At 43.0% G+C, this 23,586-nt stretch overlaps 2 protein-coding genes across 5 annotated transcripts in view; one reads left to right on the forward strand and one right to left on the reverse strand.

The window, feature by feature from the left end:
• LOC115476748 overlaps positions 1 to 7,517 on the reverse strand; it is an 86,520-nt gene extending 79,003 nt beyond the window's left edge. The window contains exons 1-3 of one of the 2 annotated variants that reach the window (XM_030213319.1): positions 7,398 to 7,517; positions 7,002 to 7,204; positions 2,719 to 3,707 (exon numbers count right to left, since the gene is read on the reverse strand). In XM_030213319.1, the coding sequence (XP_030069179.1) occupies positions 2,719 to 3,688 (970 nt within the window). In that variant the 5' untranslated portion in view covers positions 3,689 to 3,707; positions 7,002 to 7,204; positions 7,398 to 7,517. Of the gene's footprint in view, positions 1 to 2,718; positions 3,708 to 6,976; positions 7,205 to 7,397 lie in introns of both variants that reach the window. The other variant, XM_030213318.1, reaches the window with a different exon arrangement.
• Positions 7,518 to 8,176: 659 nt separating this feature from the next.
• The window catches only part of PAFAH1B3 (platelet activating factor acetylhydrolase 1b catalytic subunit 3), a 58,571-nt gene continuing 43,161 nt past the window's right edge, over positions 8,177 to 23,586 (forward strand). Inside the window, exons 1-2 of one of the 3 annotated variants that reach the window (XM_030212243.1) lie at positions 8,177 to 8,250; positions 8,859 to 8,961. In XM_030212243.1, the coding sequence (XP_030068103.1) occupies positions 8,881 to 8,961 (81 nt within the window). In that variant the 5' untranslated portion in view covers positions 8,177 to 8,250; positions 8,859 to 8,880. Of the gene's footprint in view, positions 8,390 to 8,858; positions 8,962 to 23,586 lie in introns of all 3 variants that reach the window. The other 2 variants (XM_030212244.1, XM_030212242.1) reach the window with 2 other exon arrangements.

Here is a 23,586-nt window from a genome sequence, read left to right on the forward strand (position 1 = left end):
ATATTTAGTATGCTTGATGCACTAATTTTTCTTCATTTCTAGGAAATTGAGTCTTAATAGTCACTTAAAAGTATTGATATCATTATTTATTCATTCGTATTTTATTCATTGATTGTCCAGTCGTTTATTGTGCGCTGTTATGGTGGATTGGAAACGTTTGTGAAATGTCAGTTGAACAGAAAGATGCTTTCATAAGCTTTATGCATCCTCATGGTCCCGCTACTTCATCTTATTGGCCGGTAAGATGCGATACTTGCTGGATCCCAGAACAAATGATCATTGCTGTTATTCCAGCTCCATCAGTGACATCATCTGGTCGGCAATATAGTTTCCCTGAAACCGTTCTCTTGCAAATCAATGATGCTTTCAGAATGATGAAGTAACTGAAGAAGGCAGGCTTGGGAACCTGCAGTAAAGAAACCCACAATCAGGCTTGGGAACCTGCAATAAACAAACCCACAATCAGGCTTGGGATCCTACAGTAAAGATAGCCATGCAGTAACAGCCACGGGTGGGTATCGGGCGTGGCCCCTATGGCAATGGGGATGCTGGTTTCAATGTGATAACCAGTAATGGCTCAGCCATCATAGACCTATGCAATACATCAAGCACACAAAATACAACATACTTTGACCTGAGTAAATGGCTACTTAATGGTGGCATTGCAAAACAAAAACACATCAGTGTTGTAGAGCACAATTTTCTCTTTCAGATGATACTGTTCACAAGCTGATTCAGGCAGACTCTTTTTTAATAATTGGCTTTGAACTTTGGTACATTTTACCATTTGCGCTGACAGTGCCAAATTTGAAGAGATCCTGCAGGGTGGTTACAGATGCTGGTTAGTTGCAAATCTGGCAGTATTATGTCCAGCACAAGCATAATGCTTGTACAAAATTTCAAGCCCGTATCTTTGTTTGCATGGAAGTTGTTGCGGTCTGAATATTGGTCCAAATATGTTCCGATGAGTCGCGACCAATTTTGATGCACACTTTGAGTCAACTTGTTTGACTGGATTTTGCATCCATAATGTTAAAATGTATTTCATCGGAATTAGCATCAAAAACTGTACAGGATTTGAATTTTTTAGCCACTCTTATGTGTTTGGATTTTATTAGACCCCAAAAATGGCATTTTGGTAAATGTTGCGCGCTCATGGACTGACAACCTTTCAGAAAAGGGGGTCTAGATCTGCAACTATTGCAGTTAGAGACCTCAAATTTTAGAAAACTTCGTTTAACACCTGACTTGCGCAACAGATAAAATTTGAACAAAATTGGAGAACATGATGGTGGGAACTTTTTTTTAATTTTAGACCACTTGGCATGGAATGACCCAATGGATATTGTTTGTCTGCATGCTAAATAGAACTAAAGCTAGGACAGGTGTTATGACATGCTGTTGTACAATGTAGAAATTTGAGAGGGGTCACAAAGCTTGCAAGCAGGCTGTGCCTCCACCAGCTTTGGGCAGACTTGGGGCCCATAAGAACAAATGGAGACCCAAGACAATTAATATATGTGACCTCCCCCCCCCCCCAACCCGAGTCTGGCCTTGAACAAAGCTACTGATCTGACATGAAGAGAAAAATTGAAGAAACTTTTCTCCCATAAAAGACAGTCTGTTGGGAAAGTGTGGCTGTGTAGCAGCTTGCTGGCACAGTTGTGCTGAAGAAAATGTTGGTTTAATTCAGTAGATGAATAAAGGAAAAATACAAGGTCCAAGAAGAAATAAAAGTCTACTTTCCAAGACATGCAGACATACCTGAGGCACAAGAAAAAAATATTACTTCCAGGACACTGACCATAAAACGTTATTATGGACAAACACATACATAAAAGACACTGCAATCTCATAATCTTTCTTTCTTTCCATTTAGAAAGGAGATGAAAAATCTGCAAATGTTGCTACAAAAGAACCTAATTAGAGCATCTTAGGGTGTTTTAGACAAGAATATGAAGAAACAAGATTAGAAGACAAAGTGAACCAACAGAGCCACTACAGAGCAAGAATTGCTACACAAGGACAAGGGAGGAGTACTGTCCTTTTCAGAAAGTTCTGTCACGCACCAAGTGGAGTCATATGACACAAAATGTACAGGCTTGTCTTCACAGAATGTGGCACAGTATGGTTTGATAGGATTACAACACAGCCCAAAAAGGACCCAGCAGACACAAACTGAGGTAATAAAACACACAACTATAAATAAAACACTATTAACAGAATAAAGAGCTGATGGCATGGCAGGCTGCTTTTCTACACTTTTTTTTTTAAATAGAATAATCTCAGAACTATGTAACTGTCCATTCTGTTTCTAGCAACCATGAAGTCAAAGTAAAGTAAAACATAATGGATGAAGCAGCCAGCAACACATTAAAAAAAAAATGGTATGACAATTTGATTTTGATGTGGCTGAAGGGCAATCTGGAAAATTACAGTTAAAGCTAGTTGCTTTTGGGTTGATATTCTTGTGTCACCATTTCATAACATTTTGAAAACCAAGAGGAACTGCTAGTCAATCTAACATGTTTTTGCAAAACCATTGGAGGGGGGTGGGATTAAAAAGGATATTATATTACTAAAGGCCATCTCCCAAAGAAGAGCCCATCATACAGCTGAAAATGAGGTAAGAAAACAGTTTACTATGCCATCAGCTCTGCAGATTTGCTCAGTATTTATACTGTTACAATAGCTCAGCTTTACAGATGATCACTTTACCACTGGATGTTGCTTGCAAAGAGCGTGGGTTGGAACTGTAGCCCAGTTTTTGACGCATAGCAAATTCAGACACATCTGGAACTTTCCCATGCCGGTCCAACAGCAACAAGAAGATCACCTTCTGTGCTTCACCGAGGAGATACCGTCCTGGGAACACAGTGTAAAGATTCAGTTCAGCAGCCAGGTCATCTGCTAGTTCTTTGACAGGGGCTTTCAGTGGCCACGGATCAGTCCTTTGTGGGGGCTTGTTCTCCTTGCCATTGGCAGATAGCAGAGGTGGAGTTTGGAGATGCTCCATTCCCTCTGCTTGAAGATCTGCAGTACTAGGGCACTGACTGAAGTTCTCCAAAACTAGTGAGGAATCCAACACAGTTTGCAGAGAGGATCCACTCCCTCTCTTCTCTAGCTGCAATTGTGATGTCTTAACTATTTCTTTAAGGAGAGAGGCTTTGGCGACACTACTGACCTCCTCCCCAACATCCTTCTCTGTTTCAGTACTTTTCCCTGCAATGTTCCTCTCGCTCTCCATCTCCTTACTTAAGAGCCTCTCAATATCAGCAGATTTCACTTCTCGGTTAAAAATGCCCAAGTGCTGTGTGAGTCGGTTCTGAGTTATAACAACTGGATTGGAAACATGTGTGCTTTTATGAACTATTCTAGATGATGGCCTAGGCACACTATGAAGGAAGTCAGGCTGACTGGTGTACATCCTGGAAACAGTTTCAACGGACCTGGATTCCAAGATTTTACCAAACTTGGCATTGTCCCGCTCACGTTTTGTTCTCCTGTGTTTAACCTTCAGATGTTTCTGTCCTATCACTTTGCCATGCTGCTCAGACTGTATCTTTCTCAGAGAGTGGCGGGCTGCTGGTAGTACCCACAGGCTTGCTTCCTCACAACCGAAGGGTTGATGCAAGCCTTGAAGAATAGTGTTTTCTTCAGCATCTTTTCTCCCATTACACTCAGTCATGGTGGGAACAGCAGGACACCTGTAATAAACACATTTATCAAGTAACAGGCAACAAAACAAGGCCAATACCTTCAGCACATCACTATATACCTGAAGTAAATTATGCTGAGAACAATGTTCAGTACAGAAGCCCAGCAATGATACAGTGAATTCATCTTCTCCCTGTAATATGAGCTGCAGTTAAATACTCTAATCACTTTGCTGAGAAAGGTTTGCAGGCAGAAGGAAGAAACTTATTTTCTGGCGAAAGCAAACTGGACTGCACATCTAAGTGGGCCTCCCATACCAGTGAACAGCTTTAAGAGAGAAAACTCTGTTAAGTATTGCCTCAGATGTCAGGGATATCAAAAAGAGATAGGACAACCGTGTAGAATGATTTGCAAAAAAAAAAAAAAATAATATCATCTAACAGTGGGAAGCTGTACAAAATCTGTGAAAACTGAAGAGCTGAATGAGGTACAGATACCAAAGGCCAATAAAATGGATAAAGTACAAGAGCTTGGTATGCAAGTGATAGATTTTGATTATCGTTCCAAAAGAGGAATAATTTAAGAATGAATGGTGTTCCAGATGAGGCAAAGAATGAAGAAGTCAAATGGTCAAGAATTCTTTCAGGAGACTCTGGAGAAAGATGACTCAGATTATTCCGAGCTACAACATGCTGATCAGGCACGACCCCGTTCCAGGTGGTGATCAGAGGCCTGGGCAAATTATAACCATACCTGAATGTAGCTCACCTTGAGCTACTACTGAAAAAGGTGTGAGCAAAATCTAAATAAATAAAAAATAAATAACATCTTTGAGATATTGTGCCAAGGATGAAATCCTGAAAAAACAGCCTGGGCGAAAGGACCTTTAATGTGGAGAGACAAAAATATTTCTCCTCCTTCAAGATTACTACTACTTTTACTTATTTCTATAATGCTACTAGATGTACACAGTGCTGTGCACTAAATGTATGCGACAGTCCAAGCTCAACAGAGAGTTCAATCTAATCAAAACAAACAAACAGGACAAATAAGAGATTAGGGAACTACTTATGGTGGGAATGATTAAAACATTCATGGATACTTAATGTAGGAATTAGGAGTTAAAGGCAGCTTGAAAAAGTTGGGTTTTCAGCCTAAATCTGAATACGGCCAGAGACGGAGCTTAATTTACTGGCTCAGGAATAGAGAATGACACAGGGACAAAGCTTGAGACTAGCTTACACAGGCTGTTGCAACTAGATGGAACAGCATCTATAAATGCTAGTATCAATATGTAAAAACTTAATACATCTCAGACAACTGTCAACTCAATTCAAAGATTACTATATCAACTAGTAGAGGAGTGTGGTAGCCGTGCTAGTCCACGCTTAAGGTTATCAAAGAAATCAAACAAAATAAAACATGGAAAAGAAAATAAGATGATACCTTTTTTATTGGACGTAACTTAATACATTTCTTGATTAGCTTTCGAAGGTTGCCCTTCTTCGTCAGATCGGAAATATTTCCGATCTGACGAAGAAGGGCAACCTTCGAAAGCTAATCAAGAAATGTATTAAGTTATGTCCAATAAAAAAGGTATCATCTTATTTCTTTTCCATGTTTTATTTTGTTTGATTTCTATTGATAACCTATATCAACTAGCAAATGAACTATTCAAACCATCAGTATTATTGGTAGGTGATGAAGCAGATGCAACAGCTGATGATTTAGCTTCATTTTTCAAAGGGAACATTGACAAAATACGATCTACTATGAATCCACAGAAAAATAAAGATTTGGTTTTGAAAAAATTGAGTTAGGAGAGGATGGTATTGCAGTTGATAGAAGTTGGCTGGAATTTTCTATTCCCTCTTCAGAGAACTTAGGAGTTCGTTGCCAGAGAATGTGGTAAAGGCAGTTAGCTTAGCAGGGTTTAAAAAGGGTCTGGACGGCTTCCTAAAAGTCCATAGAGCATTATTAAATTGACTTGGGTAAATCCACTGCTTATTTCTGGGATAAGCATCATAAGTCGCATTGAGCTTGCGATGAGTGGGAAAATGCGGGATACAAATGTAATAAATAAAATATATTGTGCTTTTCTGGGATCTTACCAGGTATTTGTGACCTGGATTGGCCACTGTTGGAAACAGGATACTGGGCTTGATGGACCTTTGGTCTGTCCCAGTGTGGCAATACTTATGTACTTATATATGAGAAAATTCTTTTCTTCTCATTGTTCACTACAAAATTGTCCAACATATTTGATGAAAAATGTCTCTTATGAGTTTGTGATATAGTTTGTCAAATATTTAACACAGACTTTTCTAAATGGTTCCTTCCCAAGAGCTGGGGGCAACATCTTAACCCCCATTCCTAAAAATCTTGAGATAAAAGATGTAATGACTGGGATAGCACAATCAATTTAAAATGTTAATTATGTGATTAATCACAATAAAATTTTTTAATCGTATGATCCAAATGTAAAAGGGTTGAAATAAATTTAGTATGTACACATAGTCGTTTACACCTCTCTCCCCAGGCACCATCTCCCTCTCCATGGGCACCACCATTTCTTCCCTTCCATCCATGATAACCATTTTTTCTCTCTTCTCTTTCCTCCACTCCCTGCTATTGGCACCATCTCCCTTTCTTTGATTCTTCCATCCCCAGCAGTAAAACTGGCTTTCAAAGTACATGCTGCATCCAAAATCACAGACCCTTACAGTAAAAGATTCCTGTGTTGATTGACTTTTAGGTTACCCCCACAAAAAAAAAAAAAAAAAAAAAATCTATGACAGTCAGATGGACTTGATCTTAAGATATCAAGACAAAAAAATGAGCCTGCTTCTTGGGGCCAGCTTAACCATTAGGCAAACTAGAAAGTTACCTAGGAGAGCAGCTTCCAAAGAACAACAGAGTACCTTCATTCAGGGTTAAAAAAAAAAATCCTAAAAACCAGGAACCCTCCCCGCCCCCCCCCCCCCCATCATCATGATATGGGAAATAAATATATATGAAACAAAGTTTCCTATTTAAATGAATAAGGCCCAATTATGCACTCTTACAGACTTATTCTGGGAGGAAAGGTGCTGGGGTGATCATAAATGTTGCATTACTTATTAAAATCTCAGAGGCGGGTAACTAGTAACCTAAAAGTTAATGGAGCAGAGGCAAGACTCCCTAAGGCCCTTATACTCTTGCATCAGCTCCGTTCGATGGTCCCCACCTATCCATCCAGCAATGACCATAAAAAGCCACTGCCTGTCCTCCGTATCTGTTTGGAGGGAAAAACCATAGATAGAAAAGATGGAAGAAATACCTATTGATTAAAGGTATGGTCAGACCTTAACTGACATGCTCCCTTTGCTTCGTTACACTGTAGCACCCACTCTCGGCTTGTGGTTTGTCGAAGGCCCGTTAGCCGTGCACCTCCATTCCAGCGGCACACGCCCTCCTACCTCGAAACAGTACCGCAGGGGAGGGGACTGAGCGTGACGTCACCCCAGGGACCAGCTGCTGCTTCAGGAACTCAGCAATGACTACAGAACTGGGAGGGGAAAAAGATAAAATTACAGCTCTCAGGAACATTTCTTTCATTTGTCTCCCCCACTTTGGAGAATTGGTACAGTCCAACTATCTAACGGACAGAAGCACACCGGTACAAACGTTTTAAGTAGGTGTACTTGAAAAACACGAGTTAAGCTTTTATAATTGCATGAGTTTTATAAACAAGCTATTACGTTTTTAAAAAGTAGCAATCCTGTTCCTGGCTGAGAAAATATATACAAATCAACTGCACTCCCAATGGCGCGCGCACCACAAATTAAACAGCCGTTGGCGGCTCAACCCATATAGCAGCACGCAGGAGGGGGGAGCGAAAAAGTCAGACTTTGCTCCTTTATTTCACCACTAGTTCTATCCAAGGAGGTTTTAATGACGAGAGACGGCAGGAGCCTATCTCGCCTATTATCTGGGCAGAAGGCAATGGGCGGAGCTTGCCGCCATATTGGCCAGAACAAAACAATTGTTATTGCTATTGGAAACAATAGCAAAGTTGTGAGGTTTTATTCCCATCCTAGGGATCGTTGGGGAGTTTTCGAGCAGGGGTCTGTGAAGGGAGGAGGGTAGGGTTATATTAAAAATATATTTTGTCGGTGCTCCTGAGCTTGCTTTGTTATTTGCAATGTGCATTTCCCTCTGCCTTTAATATTTTCTTTTTCTGCAGAAATATCTTTATTGTCCTCATAAGAAAAAATAAAGGCTCAACGAGTACTGCACTGAAATCCACAATACAACACTGCAAATAACAAAACAAACTCTGAAGCACTGACAAAATATTTTGAATATCAATTTACAGACTGCTCGGAAACTCCCCAATCCCTCATCTCCCAATCCCCACCAAATAGAGAGAATGCAAAACTTGGGACGTTTAATAAAACATCACAAGTTTGCTATTGTTTTGTTCTGGCCAATATGGTGGCCGCGCGGGGGGACGGCTTCAACGTTTTGACGTCTTGCCATCTCCTGTCATCATTAAACCTCCTTGGTTCTTCTACCACAAGGATTCAAGTAGCGGAGCTTAGGTGCTGCAGGGTGAGGATTTTTTTTAAGCAGGTGGAGGTGGTTTCGAACTCCTATCTCTCTCCGGATAATGGTTTCCTCCTAACACAACGCACGCGAGTTTTTGTAATACACGGAGATTTGTCGCGTCCGGCGGCGGCTTACAGTAAAGGTGAGGTATGGGGTCAAGTACAAGGCTGTCTGGGTAATAGGATGCAAAGAATGTTATTTTCCTTTCCCACCCCCCCAAGAATAGCATTTCCCATGGTTTAATAAGATGTTCTAACGAAGGTGGGAATAGTGGTTATGTGACAATGTATTCCATTTTCTAGTAGGAGTGGAATGGGGCGAAGGAACACCCAATCTAGCTTTAGTTCAGTCTGCAACGGGATAGACCGGGGACGGGAGTACGTGGCCACCGGAGCCTAGCACCACGCCCACGTTCGGATCCTCCCTTCGCTGTTCGAGTGCCCATGGTATACCCCTGAGACCCGCTCGGAGTCGGGACGGTGATGAGGTAGAAAGTGCAGGCTGTGGTGACTGAGAGTTTTCCATTCTGTTCGGAAAGTGTTCTGCTCATGGAGGTTTGATCGGAGCTGTTTTTGAAACGCAGTCGATTCTGATCCGATTCACTGTTGCAGGAGCCTTGGCACTGGAGAGAGAATGAGCGATGGGGATAAGAATCCAGCCTGCACGCCGACCGCCGTCCTTGATGTGCAGGGAGACAATCGCTGGATGTCTTTGGTAAGAAGAAATTCTTTTTCTATGGCTATGTAGTGGCCCCAGCCCTAGTGGTGGTGTGACTTATAATTTCGTTTATTGGAAGCTTTATTTTGCACGAGAAGGTGAATGGGAGTAGAAGGGAGGTTCAAGATAGGTAGGATGGCACATTTTACACTACTATGAGGAAGAAGCAGCTTTCCCACCCAACTCTGCAATAGCAAACAGGCTGAACCAGTCCTGGCTTTTGCCTCATTGTACTTATAGTTTGGATTCCCGTAAGAAAATAACTAGAGATCTGTAAATACAATGGGGCAAATCACACGGATCTGGCTTTTACGTAAGTGATAAGTTCTTAATTTCTTAGTGCTTATTTAAAAGGCACTGTTGATAGTTTAAGTGGGCCATCATAACGGAGACACGTTAACTATTATTTTTGATCATTTTATTTTAGGCCTTGTCTTTCTGGTAGACAGTAATCTCGCTGCAACTATTTTGCTTTATTTTCCTAATTTGGCTCATGGGTCAATCCATGTCAAGTAGACCAATTAAAGAAATCATCCCCACTTGACTATCTTTATTTTATTTTTTTTTTATATCTTTATTGGAAATTGGTATACATAACAAGCATATGAAAACAAACAAACCCTCAAGCAAAACTGCAAAGATATCAGTAATGCAAAAACAACATCAAAATTAGCCACGTATGTGTACCATTCACTTTTCCTGTTATTGACCCCCCCCCTCCCCTCCTCCTGCTTTCCGTGCTCGCTTGGGTGGGCGATGACTGCCCTTGTAAGTAATCTTGTACCAGTTTCCAGATGTCCATATACCAAGTAAATGAGCTTCCCGTGGGATGAGGTACTCGGAGCAGCTCCCAAGAGGCCATCTGTGTCATATTAGCCTTCCACTCGGCCACGGACGGGGGAGGGGGTGTCTTTCCCCACCCAATGTTGAAGTATTGTCTTCCGTGCCAATATCAATACCACTAACACAAATCGCTGTTGATGCTTCAAAAGTCCCTGAGCACCCAGAGCAGAGTCCAGACCCAATAAGAGGGTTACATATGTCCATTCACACTTAGTTCTCACAATGGCTTCTATTGCAGACAAAACATCAGACCAGAAAAGCTGCAGTTTAATACATTCTAGAAAATGATGCACCGCGATGCCCCTTCCCAAAGCACATTTATCACAAACATCTGTATCCCATAGTGCCATAGACTTCCCTTTACTTTTAGAGATATAAACATTATGCAGAATCTTAAATTGAGTCTCCTGCAACCTCACATTGGGAGTGATTTGAAAAGCTAACCCAAAGCAAGTTGACAGGTCTTTCCCAGTTAGACTTTCCCCCAAGCTGTCACTCCATTTGTTCACCAACTGCTTGTGAAAAATAGAGCCCTGGTATTCCTTCCCCAGTCTATACCACACTGAAAGTTTGAGGAAGCCAGGAGCTGCATAAACATGGTGTCTAGTTGCGTAAAGACTGGGCAACGGCCCCCCGGCCTCCCCAAAGATGTAGTAATATAATGTCGAAGTTGGAGGTATGAGAAAAGAAAATGAGCAGGTAACCTCCACATTTTCTGAGAGTCCCCAAGAGCTGCCCCACATATCTACATCTCTCTTGTTGCCATAATTCCCAGATACTAAAACCATGGCCCGCAGGGAAGTCCGGGTTCTGCACTAACTCCAAAACGGGCGAGGCTCTTACAGCACCCCCCAGCCTTGAATGCCACCAGTCCCATGCCCTACGCAGTGGCCTTAATAATGACAGTAGAGTGTTCCCTACACCCCGGGTATGAGACATTATAAACAGTGTAAGGGGAGGCCTCATGCTCCCAGATGCATGCAGAAGCATAACGGGATTCCCCTGTATGTAATTCATTTAACCAGCGGAGCGCGGCTGCTACATTATAGAGGCACAAATCTGGTAAGTTTACGCCTCCCTGCTCTCTTGGGCGTATCAATTTGGATTATCGTATATGTGCCCTGTGATTTGACCAAATAAAGGAGGTCACTACTCTGTACAGCGCCTCATCTTTTCTAGTGACCCAAAGGGGCATCATCTGAAGAGAATAAAGTATTTTAGGCAATAGGACCATCTTCACCAAAGCGACTCTCCATCTGCTACACAAGGAGCGGATATTAACTATTCGATCGTGCACATTTTTTTGTACATAACCCCAACATCTAAATGAAGTTAATCCGGAGCCCCAAAAAAGAACCATACTGTTGAATAAGCTCCACCAGGGCGACTACATCCTGTGAAGTGTGCTCCAGAAAAATCAACATCATATTGGCAAACAAGTTAATCTTACATTCCTGAGCCCCTGTCTTTATACCCCGAAGGGCAGTAGACTTGACGAATCTTGCACTCCAAAGGTTCAAGGGAGAGAACAAACAACATGGGAGACGGCGGGTATCCCTGCCTCATCCTTCGTTCCAACGTGAAGAAAGGGGTAAGTTGCCCATTAACCAAAATTTGGGCCGTGGGATTAGTATAAAGCGCACGTACTCCCATTAGAAAGCCTCCCATGATTCTAAATTGGGGCAAGACCCAAAACAAGTAATCCCACAAAATTGTATCAAATGCCTTTTCAGCATCTAAGCTAGCAATAACAGCATCTCCTGGCCATCCCCCCTTAGCCTGCATTACACTCTCCAAATATTTGCAGATGCATACCTGCCAGGCACAAATCCAGTTTGATCAGAATGCACTAGCATGGGCAGTACCTTCCCCAGCCTGGTGGCCAATATACTGGCAAAAAGTTTAAGGTCTTGATTTTAAAAAAATGACGTACGACCACCTAATCTTCTGAAAATCATTAAAAACTAACCTGTTCAAAAAGGCATACCCCACTGATCCAACGTAAATGCCTGATCCCTGCAACACAACAAAACTAAACTATGTAATGGACAATACTCAACTCTTCTGATGTATGTTTCCCCAACACTCACACTGCTTCAATTCTACAGCATCTGCTCACTCTCAGGCCATGTGTACCCCACATTTTCTCCCATCCTCCTTTTCTGTCAAGCTGGGATGGGTAATGGTCTGGAGTAACAGTTGGGGTTTTTGGTAGACACTTAACCTAATTCTAGGTTCCATTCAACTCTTCAGTCCAGGAACCATGCAACACTCCAGGAGGCTTAATGATAACCTTGTATTTGTATACACCGGAATCTGCAACTGCTCTCCGGCACTATGTAAGCCACATTGAACCTACAAAGAGATGGGAAAATGTGGGGTACAAATGTAACAAATAAATGTGGCCATGCCACATGAATTTTATCTTACCATAACATCACTTTGTATTTGTTCTCACCGGAGTCTACAAACGCCTCTCCGGTACTATGTCCACATTGAGCCTACAAATAGGTGGGAAAATATGGGATACAAATGTAACAAATAAAATAAAAGAGAAATAGGACAGTATGAGCTCAAAAGCTCTTTATCTCTTCCAGGCTTGGGGAGAACTACAATGAGTGGCATGCGCCAGCTGCCCCACTCCCTGCCCCAGCAGGAATAGTTTAACATAACGCTTGAAAAGGGCCCACAACATGGTGACCTAATATTTTATAGAATTCCTGGTTTGGTCCTGGTGCTTTCGCTAATTTGAGACGCTTCAATGCTGCTTGTATCTCCATACCTGATATCGGGCCATTGAGGTTATCTGAGCCGAAGTCAAAGTAGGGAGATTGAGCCCGCTGAAAAAACTATCCCTTTTCCCCACATCACTCAACAAAAGCTTTTTGGATGGCCTCCTCCTTGCTTGTTAACATCCCAGATTTAACCCTTATCCTTGTTTTGGGGCTCTAAACTGTCCACAAGCTTTCCCGCCTTATTACCCCATTTGTGAAGGTGATATTTGGTTTGGCTCTATTAGAATAAAATGAACCCTATGTCTAATATCTAAATATTCTTGGTGAACTCTTTCTGACCCTCCTGTTACCAATCATGCTCTGATAGATTGAAGCTTGCTGGCCAGAGTAATCAGTTCCTGATCTTGTGATTTCCTTTTTCGGGCACTGTACTCTACTATTTTTCCCCGAAGGACAGCTTTCCCCGCCTCTCAATAGGTGACTGGATCAACATCTGAGGGATCATTATCTCCAAGATAGTGTCCCCATTCTTGTATCAAAAACTGCTTAAGATCATCATCCATGTAAAGAGAGAGGTTCATTTGCCAGCCAGTCCTTCGATTCTAGGAGAAGAAACCCATCTCCACCCAGGCCATGCCATTATCTGATACCACTCCATCCTCCAAAGCAGCTTTCCTACCCGCCGACAGAAGGGAAGAAGATAACAGTATATAGTCTAGGTGGGCATAAACTTTGTGTACCTGGGGAAAAAAAAAGTGAAATCACGTTCTGGATTTAACACTCTCCAGATATCCAATAGATTCAATTCTTTCTGTAAGAAGTTAACTCCACGGGCCTCGAAGCATCTGGGCCTGGCTTTTGGGGGGTTGCAATCCAACAGGATCTGCTATAATATTAAAATCACCCCCTATCACCAATGGGTACTCGGAGAGTGAAGCCAGCGTGTCTAACAGATTAGAGAAATATTTATGAGTTTACGTTCGGGGCATATACAGAGCAAATAGCTATCTTCTTCCCTTGGATTTCCCCCCAACCACACTATAAACCGCCCCTCTGGGTCAGAAATGGTCTTACAACATAAAAAAATCGATTTTTTTTATGAATGAGGATCACCACTCCCTGTTGTCTACCATTATAAGAGGCATACACTAATTCTCCAACCCTTCCTCAATTTCTCATGTTCAAGGTTGGTAAGGTGAGTCTTCTGCAACAATAAAATATCAACCCGCAGATGCTTGGCATAGTTTAAAATCTTTTTGCGCTTCACAGGTGACGTGACGCCATCTACATTCAGAGTGGCAATCCATAAATCACCCATCCCACCATACAAGCAAAAAAATCAAACTACAAAAAACACTCTCAGCTTTCGAAGACCGAGGATGGCGTCCCAGCCTAGATTATGCAGCCATCCCATCCAGCAGACACCATGACATAGGCCCCTCGCTAACACGGAAAAACTTTCACCGGCCCCCACCCCCCCCCCATGCCCCCCAGCATATACAAATTCCAAACACCCCAGTCATCCATCTCCCAGACACATGCCCCATATAATTGCCCCCAAGCAACTCCAGACCGCATAACCAGCAAACACCCCAAACCCCCCCACCATAATCAGCAACCCCACCCAGCTCCAAAGCCCCCTGCCTCCCACCATAAACCCTCCGTTCCTGCACTCCACCCCAGCTCCTCCCATCCAAAGTATTTCTTTAACTCTTCCATGCTCCCCCCTCTACCCCATATAAGCAGATAAACACATACCCATTGAAACCCCCCACATCTAGCAGCCTTAGGAAACAGATCCCCATGATCTAACATGTTAAAAATTCAGTAAACATTTTAAAATCACAACAAAGAGCTATTGTGGGCCATATAGCATATGCGCCCAAACATGACGTTCTCATTATATGCTTTCAGAACTGATGTGGCCTTGCCTCGGAACATCTACTTGGCCAGGAATACGCGGGAAGCACCATATAATAGAGCAACCCATCAGTAGTATCATGTTGAATGCTAATAACAACAACTCGCAGATTCAGGAAGGTGGCAGCTGTTCAATGAAGGCACGCAGCTCCACAGCAGATGTGAGGACCAGAGTGCGGTTATGGATCAGCCACACCTTAGCCGGGTACTGGAACGCGAACTTGATTCCCTTATTGAGCAATTGAGTGCAAAAGGGCGCTGCTTGGAGACTTTCAGGGAGTAATCTTGGAACAGCAATAAGTTGGAGCCCTTATAGTCCAGAGAGCGCACTCATTTAAAGAACTCCAAGATCCGTGCTTTAACAGCATAGTTAAGATAGCGGGCGATAACAGGGCACGGCCTAGCACCATCTTCTCTTCTGTTCCCAACACGATGAGCTCTTTCCCACGTGCACGGGCCTGCATCAATAGGGAGCCCGACCGCCTCAGGTAACCATCACTCCATTATCTCTTAAATCTGCATCCTTGATGGACTCCGGCAATCCTATTTACAAACTAGCCGTTGAGCCCGTTAAAACGGGCTGGTGGGTCGCCCGCTGTCCGCTCCCCCCCCCCACCCCCCCCCCGAGTTCGCCGCCCCCATCTCATCATTATTCAACTTACATCTCCGCAGCAGGCAGATCAGCTGAGCTGCCGTTGGCCTTCGATCTCTGCCTGTGTCCCGCCCTCGTGTGACGTAACGGCGAGGGCGGGACACAGGTAGGAAGGAAGGCCAACGGCAGCTCAGCTGATCTGCCTGCTGTGGAGATGTAAGTTGAATAGCGATGAGACGGGGCAGGTGGGGGGCACCAGTGGCGGCGACCTCGGGTGGAGGGGTGGCGGTGGCGACTCGAGGTGGGGGGGTTACCGGTGGCGGCGACCTCGGGGGGGGGGAGCGCAGTTTCCCTCTGTGTCCCGACCCCGTCATCACGTATTGATGCGGGGGCGGGACAGAGAGGGAAGTCTCTACTGCGCATTTGTGAGTGAGTACGGTCACTCGCCGTTTATATGTTTGATGTTGTTGCGTCTCCCTCTATTATCATGATCTTCGACTCTCTCTGCTAGCTGCTTATGCTGCTCCTCCAGTGCCCCCAATCAGTCCTCCAGCAACTGGACTCGGTCCTGGGCAGAGATGCGCTCCTGTGCCTGCTGCATACATACCGCATGTCCAGCCACTGAGTCTTTCAGTTCATCCAGGGCAGCGAGCTTCTCGTCTAACAAGCTAGACATATAGCGCGTAGATATGCTGATAGTATCTTCAGGAGCATGAGCCACCAGGGATTTGCATTGTTAGGACGTCATCTTGCACATGCCGCTCGCAGCTTGCTCTTTCCCCAAGCTTGCCGACCGCACCAGCATACCAGAATATTCCCAGCACTCCAGCTCTCCACAGATCGAATCACTGTCGCAGCCTCAATCTAATCGATTTATCCATATCAATCATTCCAGGGGACTGCGATAAAAGGGGCTATTTCCAGCAGGGGAGCGGAGCCAAGCTTCCAGGTGTCCGTTGAAGCCGCTGCCATCACGTGACCCTGACTATCTTTAATTTTGATTACATTTTGAGTCTGTTCTTAGAGGTCTCATTGCAGTCTGCAGAATTTTAGAATAAGATTCCTTCTAGTTGCAGAATTAGGGTCACTAGAATATAAGCAATTTTTACAGTTATGCATTGCTGTGTAATATAATGCAAGTCTGGAGTCTTTTTTTTTTTTTTTTTTTAACATTTAGCAGCCTGAAATTTACCCAGCTAGTTTAAAGTTTTGGTGTTAAATTTGAATATTTCAATTTTTTTAGGCTCTTGCTTTCAGCATTTTTTCTTAAATTTGACTCAAAGTAGACTGAAAACTTTGCATAATACATTTTTCATGAAAGTTGTAGTAAGTTCCCTCCCTGACAATATGCTCAAACTAAATAATAATTTGCTAGCTTATTAATAGCAAGCTTGATAACATAGGCAAAAGAGGCTTGTCTTTGAATGCATATTTATTGAGATATAATTAGCTGAAAATGTGCAAAAAAACATTTATGCTGAATGTTTGCCCTAATTTTAGGCACAAATTTCTTAACAGGTGTTATGTCAGAATCCTGTTTCTTTGTTTTGGGACCAGAAAAATCTGTGGCCCAAAATTTAGACCAATATTATCTATTTGCGCAATAAGGGGTCCTTCTGCTAAACTGTGGTAAAAAGTGGCCTTAGCGTACCTTTATGCAGGTCTTTCTAATGCTCTAAGGCCATTTTTCCCTGCAGCCAGAAAATGGCCAATTTTCCCAATACTGGTCCTGCACTAATGTTGCTATTAGTGTGCAGCAGTTAACAAAAATTAGTGTGCGAGTCCTTATCACCCACCATTTTGTGGGCAGTAAGGGTTCATGCACTAATCCCAAGGTAATCAGCACACGGTAATCTGGCTGCGCTGATACGCCCCTCCGAGAATTCAGAAATAGTTTTTAGCATGTGGTTGTGTAGCCTTAATGCGTGCTACAGTAAATGTGTGCTATCACTTACCGCAGTTTAGTAAAAGGACTCCTAAGTTCTTGATATTCTGCCAAGTACAAGGCTTTCCTGGTGGTGCCAGGTCTCCCCCCCCCCCCCCCCCCCCCCCCCTCCAAACAACAACTCTACCCTCCTTGGCTTCTTCTGCCTCTTAAAAAAAAAAAAAAAAAAATCTGCGGTTTCTCTTTTTTTTTAGACTCGCATCATGATGATCAAAGGTAAACGTGGGCACTAGAGGCCACTAGTGCCGGACTAGTACCCACATTTACCTGCGCCCCCATGATCATCGGACAAACAGCGCTGAATGATGCAATAGCACAGAGCTCGTTTAAATTAGATTTAGGTTTAATAATTTTTATTGATGAATGCAGAGATAAAACAATTCCATGTTAAACAAGATAACTCAGGCAGTTAACATTGCAAACCTGTACTAATACAGCGAAACAGCTATCATCAATTTTCTTTTCTTTTTTTTTTTTTTTTTGTTTCTCCCTTAAATTAGATTTAAATGAACTTTGCTTGTATTCCACCCCTATGATCAGAGACCAGTGCTCTGATCGTAGGAATAGACTAGCGCCTTAGCCCTACACCAGCTCAGAGCTCCCCCCACCCCCCCAATCAGTCAAGCAGCCTGTCACTGTCAGCCCGACTGCCACCATGTCCTGGACCACCTCCCAAAGCAAGGCCCTGGTGGCCTAGTGCCCTCCCCAAGCACCCACATTTCCTCTTCCCCCTCCCCCCCCCCCCCGGGATGGTAACACGGGGGGGGGGGGTTGGAGGTCCAGCAGACCTCCAGCTCCCCGACCTCTCCACTAACCCCTCCCCCCCCCACACTCACACACATGAAAAAAAAACCTGGTGGTTCAAGTAGCTTGCCAATGCAACCCCCCCCCCCCCCCCCCCCCCCCACCGGTGGTCTAGTGGCAGACCTCAGCATTGGAAGAGGGAGAAGCACTCCCTCATCTTTCCAGCTCCACCTTCAAAATGGCGGCACTCAGCCCAGTGTATCCCTTATATGGTGGTGAAGCCCTGCCCAGCGCATTGTCATTTTAAAGGCGGTGCTGGAAAGAGGAGGGAGTACTTCTCCCTCCAATAACGCTGAGGTGCAGGGGGATCAGGTGGGTATGTCACTAGCCCACTAGGGAGGAAAGGTGGGGGGGGGGGTTGCATCGGCAGCCCACATGGGCCACCAGGTATATTTTTTTGGGTGTTGGTGGGGGGGCCTGGAGATACACTGGACCTCCGGCTCCCCCCCCCCCCACCCCTGTATTACCATCCCAGGGGAGGATGTGGGTATTTGGGGGAGCACTAGGCCACCAGGGCCTTGCTTTGGGAGGGAGGTCTGGGGGTCTAATGGACCTCTAGCCCCTGTGTTTGACAGGTCAGTCAGTGCTTTTGACAGCCCAGACCTGTCAAACAAGTGTGGGAGGATTGTGCCTGAGCACATGCTCAGGCACAATCCTCCCGCACTTTCCCAGGATGATCCAACACTAATAAAGGGCTTAAATTTGCATGTTATTAGCATTGATCATTGGGGAGTTAATTCCCCGTGCTGTTCCGGTGCAATTTTTAGGGTGCTGTTTTGGATCATCACAGCAAATTGATTATTGGGGCCTTTATTTGGGGAGTATTCTCTGCCAAGTAATCACCTTTTTCTTCACTATGATGCAGTAGTTTCCAAACCTGATCCTGGAGGCACCCTACCCAGTCAGATTTTCAGGATATCCACAATGAATATTCATTGTGAATATGCTGAAGACCTAACTGGCTGGGGTGCCTCCAGGACCAGGTTTGGGAACGACTGTTGTGTTGAGTTATTCAGATTTTACTTATGGTTGCAGAATTGGTTAAATGCTGTTCCTAATGTGAGAGCTAGCAAACTGCATCAGGGCAGTGCACCATGTGTGTTAGGTCTTCTGAAAGTGCCTGTTTAGTGTTCCCAGATTCTTATATATCTTTCATTTACAGAGCTTTGAGTCCCTCCAGTTTTTTTGACAGAGGGCAGTTACTTTAAAAAAGTTTTTTTTTTTATCCCATCCTGAAAGATCCCCTCACTTCATTTGTGGAAACTTCTTTTTGTTACTAGAACTCTATAAATTGGCAGTACGGGTATTCCATTTTTCATCTTAGAAAGGAGTTTAGTATAGAGTCATTTGCTCCATATTTCTGTGAGAAATTTTACACATTGAGGTTGTTTTTCCTGAGGCTAGTGTACTGTTTCCATGTCCTTCCTGGTCTCCATGATAACCATGGAAGAGTGGGAACCTCCGTGCTAAGTGCTTTGAGAAGCAGAATAGCTTATTCTGAAAGGTAGCTGGCTTTCAACCTGGTCACAGGTTCAAAGCTGGTTTGCACATAATATTAGAAGCAGTGGAACTTGGCTCTACTTCAAATGGGGCATATTTTAATTCATCTCCTGATATTGCTTGCCTAGACAAACAGTTCATTGCATGACTGGGACAGCTAATGCTATGCTACAGTGCTGACGGTTAGCTGTGTTGGTTTTCCATAGCAGCTCTGCTCTCTGGTATTGCATACTGACACTGGCCAAAACTATTGCATACCAGCTCCAGCGGCACCACTAGCTGTAGTTTCTCTAAATGCTTCTATTACTCTTTTGCACCTTTTCATTGTATTGGACAGCTAGCGATATTACAGAGCTACTTCAAAGTAGAGGAATAGCTTAAAGCCAGTTGAGGGAGCACAGAGATCTAGAGGTTGCTGGTTCAAGTCCTACTACAGCTTGCTATGCATAGTGTACAGTGGTACAAACAGCAAAAAAGAGGAGCAGACCCATATTCTGCTACACTATCTAGCTCTGGCTGTCAGCTCCAGTGTGCAGCCATGCCAGCCAGTTCTAGTGCATAGCCACACCAGACAATTATTGACACTCTAAGCAAGACGATGACTCTGGTGTAGGCATTGGACAGCTGATGTGGCTTCTCAGTTATATTTAGCAAGCTACCTTTCACAGGTAAACTTCTGTTTGGAGAAGATCTGTGTTTTTTTTTTCTTCCACGTGATTCATCATTTTCCAGTGGTTGTCAAAAAAGGCCATTGCCTCAAGTACTGCTAGGATTGTAAGCCCTCTTGAGCAGTACTTGAATTGTAATGCCCGCTAAGCTCGGATTTGGAACAGGCAAGTAATTTGTAAAACCCAGTCCAGGTGGAGATATTTTTTTTCCATATTTATGTACTTATTGGTATAAAAACAGAAGTTATATATTTATGGGAAATAAGTACATAAGTATTGCCATACTGGGAAAGACCAAAGGTCCATCAAGCCCAGCATCCTGTTTCCAACAGTGGCCAATCCAGGTCACAAATACCAAGAAGCATCCAGTTTTTCTTTTGCTATACCTAGTAATTTAATACATGTTAGCAGTCATATTTAATTTCAGTCTGCCTGTTTGGCTATTTGTTTCCTCAAAATTCTTGTGTGATTATTTAAACAAAACCCTAGCTTTAAGATATGTACCTTTTATCTTTGAAATAATATACGGACAAGCTCCAGATTATATGCACCCTCTAATTGAACTAACTTCATGTAATGCCTTCCTTGGAGCCAGAGATTTCTGCAGACTCTGCCTGCCGAATTTTTAAAATGTTTCTGTTACAAATCGGTACTCTCATCAGATTTTTCCTACATCAAAACTATCTGTTAGATTCCATTCTAATTATATGCAATTTCAAAAAAAGTTAAAAACTCATCTCTTTACAAATTAATTTCAAATTTCTACACATTATTTTTAGGTTATCGACCAGTTAATCAGATCAAAAAACTTACCTTATGCTTGTATTATGTCTTTATCAAATGGTACATCATTATGACCTTCTATTAATCTGTTCTTCCTTGTTACTCAAGCCTATGTATTATGACCAATGTAATTTTTCATCCTATATTGTAAGCCACATTCAACTCAAGACTTTTTGGGATAATGTGGGATATAAATGTCACAAATAAAATAAATAAAGACCTAGGGACTCCAAGTCTCAGATTGCCAGAGGACAAGCCTAAAGATTCTTTTAAATTCTCTTAGTCTCGTCTTAGGTTTTGTCAGGTCAAGTGCTATAGACCAGGCAAATCTAACTTTCAGGGTTCCCACTTCAACAAAGAGAAGCCTTCTTTCATGCTGACAATTCTGCTTCAAACTCCAGGTCCCTACCAATGATGGGGTCTCGGTTCACTCCTCAGGTTTCATCATAGCAGGATACTTCTCCAGGTTCCATGAGGAGTGGACCAAAATTACCTCAGACCAATGTGTCTTGGGAATATTAAAGCAGGGTTTAAAACTGCAGTTCTCCCAGTCCATTACAGATTTTTTCTTGGAATCTCTATGCAAGGCTCCAGACCAGATGTCGAGCAGTTCAAGCCACTGTGCAAACGCTTCTTCATTTAGGCACAGTAGAGCCTGTCCCCAGATGCGATTGGGGAATGGGAAGTTATTCCACTTACTTTATAGTTCTAAAGAAGGGGAGGATTCCTTCTACCTGGGTTTGGACTTCATAAGAGTCAACAGTATTAAAGGTTCAACATTTCTTGATGGGAACATTTACAGTCTGTAATAGTTTCAGTTCAGCAGGGAGAGTTTCTAACCTCCCTGGATCTCAAGGACGTGTACTTTCATATTCCCATTTGACCCCCCCCCCCCCCCCCCCCCACACACACACACACACAAAGAAAATTTCTGTGACTTGCAATCCTTGGAGAACATTATCAATTTACTGTTCAGCCTTTCCATATCTCCAACATTTTACCAAGGTCATGGTAGTAGTGGTAGCCTGCCTTCTCAAGGATGGAATTTGGGTTAATCCATACCTCGACAAGTGGCTGATTTGCGACCCTGTCAAGAGTTTCTGCAAGTTTCATCCAAGATAGCTGCTCTTCTTCAGTCCTTAGGACTGGTAATCAATTTCTCCAAGGGTCAGTTGTTTCCAACACAAATCTTGGAGTATTTGAGAGTGATATTCAACATAGTATTAGGGAAGACATTGCTTCCTGTTGCTTATCAGCAAATGATTCACACCCAAGACAGGATCTACTTTCCCTTCCATGTCCCAGGGTCTGTGTTCAAGTTTATTTATTTATTACATAATACCCCGCGCTTTCCCACTCGAGGCAGGTTCAGTGTGGCTTACGTAGTAATAGAGGTTACAAGGTATTGCAGAGAGAGTATAAGCTGTGGTATAACAGAATAATGATGGAGATATGCAGATAGGTGAGATGGGCAAGTAAGAAGGGGGAAGGTTGAAATGAGCAAGGGAGAAGGGGGTGGGAGTGGCCAGAGGAGGGAATACTTTGAGGGGTAGCATAGGGGGAGTTGATGGAAGATGTGGTTGATGGAAGTTCTGGGCATAATGGCCTTTGCCTTCGATGCTGTTCCATGGGCCATGCTGCTTGTGCTGGTGATGTCACTGGCAGAATTCAGTTTTACTCTACCTCTGCCTGCTGGTAGGAAGGAATAACGCCCATTTGTGCAGAACAGTGTTGCTGACGAAAGAAAAGATTTCTCCTTGTACACCATGATGGCTTGACATCAGATAATCATAATAAGTAAAATAAATTTACATTTAATTTCCCTACTATAAACATGGGTCTGAGTAAATTTCATTCAACTACTATTTATCTTTTATGCAATCAAAAAGATTAGGGGCCTTTTTTACTAAAGCTTACTTACTGCCCCACTGTTTCTACTTTGACTCCCTCCATTTGCTCTCCGGGCACCTATTTTGTTGATACGATTGCTACCTTCCATAACTCCATTAATCAAATTAACTATTTGGTTTCTCCTTTTTCTCATTTGCAGTAGTCCTAGAATGGTTTCCTTCTTTTGGAGTTCTTTCACTTTGCCCTCTCTTAACTCTTTAATATTATTTCACACATGCACCTCATAACATGTCTCCTTAGTCTACTTCCAGTAGACTGAAATTACCACACCATGGTCTCATACCTCTTCTTCATCTAATTACAACTAGTTTTTCCTCAGGTACAGTACCAATGTGCTGGAAAAAAAACATAGTTAAACTGTCTTTCAAGAACCCTTCACTTGACCTGTCGGTGCTGGCTCACTACCGGCCTATATTCAATCTCGGTATTTCTAAAATTGCAAAATTTGAATAATTGCTCACTTATACTGATAAATTATTAATACTGCATCCTCTGCAGACGGGGTTCAGATCCAACCATAGTACCAAAACCACAGTGGCCTCACAAGTGAACTCCATTCCATTCTGGATAGGGGGGATATTGCGTTTCTTGTCTCACTTAACCTTTCTGCAGCCTTTGATTTGGTTGATCACTCTCTCTCTCCCTCTCTCTTGACTACAAGTTATTGGTCTGACTGGGTATACTTATAGTTCACTTTGATTTTTTTTTTTTTGTTTTCAGGTAAAGCTTCCTCAGTTATTTCTCCTACTGCTGTTTCTAGGAAAGTTTCAGTTCACTGCGTTTTCAGGGTTCAGTACTGTCTCCTTTGCCTTTTAATATATAAGTCCTTTAGCAACACTTTTACAGGATCATAACCTTCATTTTTTCTTCTTTGCCAATATTCTCATTATCTTCCCATCTTCCCTTTTTTCTCCAGATGTA

The sequence above is a fragment of the Microcaecilia unicolor genome, chromosome 8 (assembly GCF_901765095.1).
Source record: "Microcaecilia unicolor chromosome 8, aMicUni1.1, whole genome shotgun sequence".
In the NCBI taxonomy this organism is placed as follows: Eukaryota; Metazoa; Chordata; class Amphibia; order Gymnophiona; family Siphonopidae; genus Microcaecilia; species Microcaecilia unicolor.